At 24.3% G+C, this 8,701-nt stretch overlaps 1 protein-coding gene across 1 annotated transcript; it reads right to left on the reverse strand.

The window, feature by feature from the left end:
• Window positions 1-356: 356 nt before the first annotated feature.
• On the reverse strand, window positions 357-5,615 carry LOC126908574 (protein Lilipod). Its single transcript, XM_050690767.1, has 12 exons — window positions 5,170-5,615; window positions 4,989-5,113; window positions 4,786-4,925; window positions 3,949-4,052; window positions 3,754-3,880; window positions 3,178-3,246; window positions 2,991-3,120; window positions 2,327-2,505; window positions 1,155-1,309; window positions 847-1,078; window positions 617-773; window positions 357-552 (listed from the first exon to the last, which is right to left on the reverse strand). Exons 1-12 carry the CDS (start codon window positions 5,233-5,235, stop codon window positions 444-446), a joined length of 1,593 nt encoding a protein of 530 aa, XP_050546724.1. The 5' UTR covers window positions 5,236-5,615; the 3' UTR covers window positions 357-443.
• Between the last annotated feature and the right edge of the window lie 3,086 nt (window positions 5,616-8,701).

An 8,701-nucleotide genomic window follows, 5' to 3' on the forward strand; every position in this document is an offset into this window, starting at 1 on the left:
TTTGAGTCACAATAGTAAATGCATAGATTGAGTAATTACCTAAACTAGCTTCAACTTCTTTTTTATTCAAGAAAGATATTTTACAAAGGAAAATAAGTAATAAATACTTAATATATTAATACTTAATATATTTATAAAAACTTTTACATCTGATATTACCAAATGTAGATATTTATAATATAAAAAATGATGATATTTTAAGATGATTGCATTTGAATCGTTAAAATTTTAAATACTGAATAATTTAAAATAATTGCTTATTTAATTATCATAAATCAATAACTTATTGTCTATTAAAAACTTTGTAATAATATTACAATTATGTAAATATACATATTTTGATTTAAATAAATATAAAATAATAACCAAAAGTAAAAAAATTAACAAAATAGAAAAAATAATAATAGTAACAATTAGCTAGTTAAAATTAAATTAATAAAAAACTAACTAGTTTTTTTGTTAATCATGGGTGAGTTGTCAATTGAAAAAATAGAATTATCACGTGGAATACTACAGTCACGGCCAATAACCCATTGCCAAAAACTTTTCAGTCTAAAATAAAAAAATAGTTATTACATATTAATCGCTTTATTATTCAACAAAACATGTTTTTTACCTTGATAATAGTTCCTTGCGCACAGCTAATGTAAACTTGTTAATTAAACACAGAGTAGCTGCCGAAGCAAAGACAACATTGTAAAGTGCAACAATTGCAAAATTACCAAGCCACTCAATCCTCCCATAATCAGCTAATAAATCAAAATCCGTCACACCTTAAAAAAACAACATCTTTTTTTTATCACGAAAATTTGAATAATTACAGGCTGTTATTAAGTAAAAATATACCTAATATTCTACATAAAAGTGGTAATGCAGAGCTTAATATAAGCAACAATGTACAATTACCAACAATATGAGTAAGTGGAGTTTGTTTAATACGAGGGCGATACCTCGAAACTACTGGTAATGAGTAAAGTCCAACTGTTGATGCTACTAACATATAAAGAATAATAACTATCTCTAGTCCTGCACCAAATGGTCCTAGCTTTGAGAGAGAACTTACACCCAAAGTAAATTGCTAAAAGATAAATAAAAAAATACAATTTCAATATAAAAATTATAAATTTATTGAGTTAAATTTTTTTAATTCTTACCCTTGTATTAAGAGGTAAGGCTCGTATACCAATCAAAATTAATAACAAATTTTGAACTACTAATAATACAGTAATAACTGTAAGCGCTAATAATAACAGCATAAATGTAGGAAAAAAAAATAACTTCCTAAAGACTGATGTTTTCCTTTGTTTTTCTGTAAATAAGAGTATAACATTTAAAAAATGTACAAATAACTAGTAGTATTTAAAAAATTAAATTAATTTTTCACATTAAATAGTATTGCAAACAAATAGAATACTATTGGTAAATGACAAATGTGTTGTGTTATACTAGACTCTTTGATAGATTCCATCAGACATACAGGACTTGTACTTAAGAACAAGTGTTTCTATCTTAAAAATAAAATTAGACATATAAATGAATAGACTAAAAACAATACCTTTTGTGTATGTTACGTTGAAGCAAACATGCGTTGCTTCATAATAAGAATTTTGGATGGAGGAATTCCTTATTTTTCATCGATTCTATGTAATAATTTGGAATTTATACTTAATATTGTTTAGTAGTACAATAACAAATAAAATTTTATTGATAAATATTATTTTATATAAAATCATGTTAGCTTTACAAATTATAACTCATTTTGCTCTATTTATTTATATATCTATGTAAAATTTATAGGCACTTTCACTAAATTATAATATATACTAAATTAGTAATTTCCCAAGGATAAATCATTAATAATGGGTTTATGTCTCACCAATATTACTATGTCATATTCTAAAGGCTACCCAGTATTTGACTAAAGATTCCTGATTTTCTAAAAATATTAATATTAATTTTTTGTAAATTATAATAAAAAAAAAAAAAATTAAAAAATGAAACAAAAATAAAGGAAAAGATGCTATAATTTTTCTTTGAAGATTTTAGTACCAAAATTTCAACTAGTTTTGATTAAAATAATAAGAATACAGAAAAAATTTAATGATAAACAAAGAAGAGAAAATGAATATAAAAATGATAAAAACTATCATTTCTATAAAAAGTACTCCCAAAATTAGTTTACTAAGTTAATAAGTTTAGCATATAAAATTACAAGACAACCCATTTATAAATTTGAAACTGGATAGTACAAACACTATTCAAATATAGCATCAAAATATTTGCAGAAAATTTTCGAGAAAACATAAATAATATTTTAAACATTTACCAAGTACATCAAGACGTTCTTGAAAATTTAATAATTTATCAGCTAATCCATTTTTAAGTTTTCCATTAGTCAATGACCATAACTCCCTTTCAGGTAGGGACATTTTTTGTTCTTTTTTTGCTAACATAGGCTGTGGAGACATATAACTTGAGCCGTTATTTTGAGAAACTTGATCCAATCTGTAATAAAATCAAAAATTTATTGTATAATTAATAAAATTAATTAGAGTCCAAATAAAAAATTGGATCATTAACTTTGTAGAAGATTAATTGAGAGGAATATATTTATATTTTTCAAAAATAATATTTTAAATTTAATATCTGATATACATAGTGTAAATCTCATTTCCTAATAAAACTTTATATAGGGTGTTCAGTAAGTTAGGAAAAGATTTATATTGTTCTCATTGTTTGCTACAAATGACCTATTCCTTATATTGAATACTGCATAGATACACACCTTAACCCAATATTATAGATATAAATCTAATAACATTAATTTTTTAAATTTTATAATAAAATATCACAAAACATTATAATACTGGTTTTTTAAATGTATTATTCAAGAACGCTATTATCCAAAAATAAAATTTTAGAAAGTGAAAATCGCTAGAAAAATGAAATGTACTAAGTTTAAAAATTAATAATTATAGCATAAACAATACCTTCTAGTAAGACAATCAACTTCAAGTCTTAAGACACTAATTTCTTCATCGGTTGTTTTTTGTAACTGTGGTTTTATCATAAAACGACTTAAAATTGTAAATAATGTAGCAAAACCCACAGGAGTACATACTAAAAATTAAAAAAATTTTTGTTTAATATAAAAATGAATTTTCTTTATTCACTTACATAACAACATTAGAACGCCAATGAATGAAATACATGAATATAAGAATGGTAAATAGTTGTTCCATAAATCTGTAATAAAATTTTAAAATTTTGAGTGATCATTTTTTAAACTACTATGGAAAATTTATTTTTAATGTAAATTTGATATTCTGGTTTAACTATTGTTTATAAAAATATATAAGGAGTGCGGCGTTAAGTGAACTAGATGAACAATTTACTCAAAAATATAAGGATTACATAAAAGTATGGGATATTCAGTATTAATTATGGTCTATATATTCTTTTTATATTATGATAATATATAGTGAGTTAAAATTAATTAATAAAAAAAAACCCTAATTGAATTAATTACTTAAATATAGTTAACTAACACTAACAGGAGAAGGTAACTTTCATTTAAACATTAATATTTAATTACAATTCGATATAAAAATTTTAACTTGGTAAAATATAAAGAACTAACATTATTTATACAATTAAATTAGATATATTACTTAAAAAAGTTTATTATATACTAAGAGATTATTATTTTTAATTAACACAGAATAAATTTTTACATTTTAACTTTTAACTTACTAAAAAGCATATAGAATATTGATTGTTCGGCATAAAAAATTGTGTAAAGTAAATATGTTAATACTAATACAAATATTGCTAATAACAATAAAACTGTACACGTTTCATAAACTCTAGCTTTTAATCCCTAGAAAAATTAAATTTAATTATTTAAAAAAAAAAAATGTATTATAATTTTAAAAATGTTTTACTTACTTTTCGATGACCTGGAAATCCTTCCGATTCATTGAATAAATATGCAAATGGTAAAAAAATGAATAAGGAAAGATTTGAAAATAAAAATACTAAACTCCACAACCCTAAATATCAGACAATATAAAAAAATTAATTAAACAAATGAAGTTAATGTTTTCATTATTTTTAGAAGAAAAGGATATTAACAAAATAACATGAGATTGATGAATGTAAACATGTCATAAATTTATTTAGTTAATAATTGTGAATATACATATAAAAAAATGAATTAATAAATAGTCATATTGATTTGATACTTAAGGATTTATATGTATAATTGTTTTAAACCATTTTGACAGGATAATGTTGAAGAACATATTATTTAGTCATTGTACGTTTAAACAAGATTATATGAAAAATGTATTAAAGAATTTTTACAATGGCATAATTAACTATAGGTTTTGGAACTTAGTTACTCAAAAATTTAGAAAGTATGTATATGTTATTGTGTATAATATAGCTCGTCAGTCGGTAACACATCACATCTTAGATTGAAAGTACAGAGTTTGATTCTCTCGTGTACAGCTGGGTAGGTTTTTTCATTCTTTCTGGCACAAAACAATAACTTTCAAAGAGGACATTAAACATAAATAAAATAGTTTTTAGATTGAGGAAAATTGATTAATGATCCTAAAAAAGTGTTTTTTTTTCAGTTAAGCTAATGGATTTTTATCAAATTTGTTTCAATAATAATAATTATCATAAATTTTTAATTTTGTATAGAAAAATTAATGTAATAAAAAAAAAAGTTACTCTTTTAGCACTTCAATACTACATAATAAAATAAATAATTATTACCATGTATTAGTGAATGATTAAGCCACTGAACATAGTAACTTGATGGGTACAAAGATAATACTTCATTACTGGCTATTGATATAGGTAACAAGAGTGCTGCACCAACAGAAACAGCCAAAGAAATGGTACAAAGTAGTAGGCTAATTTTATAAACTTGGAATTAATTAATTTTTTAAACTATTACTTTTTAATCAAATATTTACCTATACTTGTAAACGGTATAATCATCTTCATCTCGAATAGAAACAACAATGTTATCTCTTTTTCTATATTTATTCACAATGATATAACTTAGTGTTAGCAATAACACAAATAAAAGAAGAAAAATCTAAAATAAAATAAATATTGAAATTTTAAACTTTAAATATTCAGCTCAGTACTCACTATTTTTTCTCTAACATTATTGTAAAATAATTCTTCTCGCTCATCTGGTTCATCAACATCATACATTATTTTGAGTTATCTAAGTAACACTCGTTTTAATATCGTTTTCAAAGTAATACAGCCACCACAAATGCATGCTCACAGGTATAATTGTTTATTATACTAATAAATTATAAAAAGTATAGGATTAAAAATTTAACGTCAACCTAAGACAACCTGCCACGACGAGTGACTAGTAATTTGTTTACGTGTTTAGACAAAATCAAAAATAAACATAGAAAACTTAATAAAAAACAAAAATACAAAAGAGTAAACAAAAATAATTCAAAGATAAAAAGGAAAGATTTAGATTAAGAACACAATTAATTTTTCTAAATAAATGCAATGAATTAATCGTTATAACAGTAAAATGTTAACACAAAAAATAAAATGATGAAATTTGATACAATGTAAGTTGTTAAAAATGCCGCTAGATACCGTTACCCTACATTTATTGACCAGAATTTTATGATAACAAGGGTTGGCAAAATATTGGTTTGTCGCCATAGTCGAGTATTCAATATATCTCAGACACTACGTATCGATATCATAGTCAGTAATAGTAAAAATAAATTTTATTTTTACGTTTAATAAATAAGCTAAACAAATCTTTTAAATAATTAATTATATACGCTTTATTTATGTGTCATACAATTTAAAATAACAATCAAATTTAAGGTTTTATAGACATAGAGTAAAACAGCTTTATTAGTTTTGTAAATAAATGTATTTATAATATTAATAAACACAGATAAATATTGGTTCAAATTAAAATTAAAAATTAAAATATTATATGGTAAAAACAATAAAAATTCATAGAAAAAGTGCATTAAACACATTTATTTAAAAGCAAGATCTTAGGATAAAAACAAGCATAAATAAGTGATAAATTAAATAAATAAACTATCAATGATACAGATGATTAAAAATCTATGTAAACAATAGCAATATATCGATGTATAATTGCCATCCTAGATATGATCAAAGTCACGCTAATAGTGTGTTGCTCATAAGCGTGCTTGGAAAATTTACCTTACATCTGAATAGTAAACTTGGTGGGAATTTCTCAATCACTTTGGTTTGTCTCCTCTCCTCGTCCCCAAAAAGCACAGTTCATTCATGGGACTAAAATGTATAGACTTTAAACTAGTGATGGGTCGGTACTCGGGTAATCAGTCCAAAGTAACGAGTACATCGGACCAATGTACTCGTCCACCAATGTCATTGGTGGAACGAGTAGGACTGATTACAGTTGGTCGTTACACTATCGTCCCGTCAGTACAAAATACAGTTGATCCCCAAATGATTACAGTAGTGACATGAGTACTTGAGTAGTTCTTGCTCGATCGAGATTGTATAACTACGACCTACAGTAACTGTCTATTTGGTAAACCGTTGACTAGGCGGTCCTCTTATTATCTCTTGAAATTTCATTTTGATCCAAACATTATTCAAATAGGTATTAGATGGATTTATTATAACCAAAAAAATTACATTCTGTATAGAATAATAAATAATCTATAATTTAATTTTGTTTTGAATGAGAATGTAGATGTTGAGTTGCTATGCAAAATACTACAAAATCGGCAATTGTATGATTTTTTACTTAAATGCTCAATATTTCGTAGATATCAAGTTTTTGGATATTTACCATCTTCAAGTACATCAAATTTTCTTTGACTTTGTGTAAGTTTTAAATGAAGTCAGATTTTTTGATCATTATGAGATATTTAAAAGAAAAAAAGATTTGGTATTAGTTTCGTTTCATCAGTTTTTTATCAACATTTGAAAACGATTTGACTCTCAGGTATAACAACAAAAGTTTATTTATTTATTATTTTATTTAATCAAATATTTTAAGGTGGTAATTTCATAAAAAAAACTCCTACTATTGAAGCAATTATTAAGCTAGATAGATATTTAAATGAGTCTATAATAAAAAGAAAGTCGAATCCTTTGTTATGGTGTAATGAGAAGAAAATGACATTGCCTAACTTATTCGATCTCTTATTGTTAAGATTATGTGTTCCTTCAACTTCGGTTCTATGCAAACGGACATTTTCTAAAGCGGGAAATTAAATAATCTAACAACATAATTATTATGTTACAAATGATTTAAAATTTTAAGAAGGTATTGATAATATTTTTTAAATTAAATATTGTTTTGAAGATATTTTTAATTTTGTTATATACTTATATAATTAAAAAAACAGTATATTATTTAACATGATAGTTTTATACTTTAATAATTGATTATATCTCAAATTAACTTGGCCAAAATACGGTACGCGTCTAAAAAATACGGTTATTTATTTATTATGTGGTAAGGTATCTATTTTTTTTTATTAAAATTTAATATTATGCCTATCGATACTACTGTATTATTACTGATAAAAAAAAATTATTATCTAAACATTTTCCGAAAAGCATTCGCGCTTTTTAAAATATTACCTGATGAGTAAATGATATAGACGTACTTATTGATTTATTATTGGTACTTACCTACTAAAGTCCCGCGTAGATTCAACTGTTTATATGATCAATAAATACTGGTTTGGTTTTGGTAACAGGTCGCAATGAAGGTACTCAATTACAAAAAAGTAAAAGTACCGGTGTACCGAGTACTTAGGAATCGTTACTTTTGAGTAACTGTACCGAAAGAAACGAAAATTCTCACCACTAGTCTAGACTCCGTCAGCCCTCATTATCAATACATGTTATTGAATAATTAAATCATCATTTTTATTATTTTTTTCATCCTTTTTTATTTGAAAGACGAGTTTTATTGTTTTATTGTTGACGAGTATAACATGAATAAAAATGTTTCAATATTTGTAATTAAAATTTTTTTCTAATGGTTATTTCAAAGTAAAAGCAAAATAATAAAAGGTACTATAATTTTATTGTAAAATTTCATGTAGTATAACACTATAGAATATTCATATAATTAAAAAAAAACCCTTAATATCATGGATATCTACCTACGCTACGTTTCTAGGTCTATGTTCTGTACCGTTTTTCAGCGTTCGTGAATACATCAATTAGGTTAGATACCTGTCAAGCACTAAAATATTTAAACTCGTTGGAGTTTGTTAAAGATTCTATTATACATTTTTTTCATAAATGGTATTTCGGTGCAGGGAAAAACTAGGTAAGTTTGAATTAATAAGGTTTTAGAATTCGTTTAAAAATTAATGTAATTGAAATTATCAATAAATTAACAAAATGTATACATTAATATATATTTTAATTAAAACAGGTCAATTGTTACAAACTATGAGAACAATAAAAACCCGTCTCCTGACTTACTGAACACCCTGTATAATAAATAGTAAATAAAAAATTTGTTTAATCGGTGCATAATTTTTCATTTGTACAATCATGGACATAGATATATTTACCTGTGGAGATGCAGTCCTATATTCTATTTTCTAAATGTATACAAAAGAACATATTACTTTATCGTCCCCTCACTAAAAATTCAATTAATAGG

This window comes from Daktulosphaira vitifoliae, unplaced genomic scaffold (assembly GCF_025091365.1).
Source record: "Daktulosphaira vitifoliae isolate Bord-2020 unplaced genomic scaffold, ASM2509136v1 Scaffold_5, whole genome shotgun sequence".
Lineage (NCBI taxonomy): Eukaryota > Metazoa > Arthropoda > Insecta > Hemiptera > Phylloxeridae > Daktulosphaira > Daktulosphaira vitifoliae.

Coding starts and splice junctions, on each gene's coding strand:
- LOC126908574 (XM_050690767.1), bottom strand. CDS start 5,235: ATGTATGATGTTGATGAACCAGATGAGCGAGAAGAATTATTTTACAAT. Junction 4,926..4,988: donor TATACCGTTTACAAGTATAG/GTAAATATTTGA, acceptor TTATAAAATTAG/CCTACTACTTTGTACCATTT. Junction 3,881..3,948: donor GATTTCCAGGTCATCGAAAA/GTAAGTAAAACA, acceptor TAATTTTTCTAG/GGATTAAAAGCTAGAGTTTA.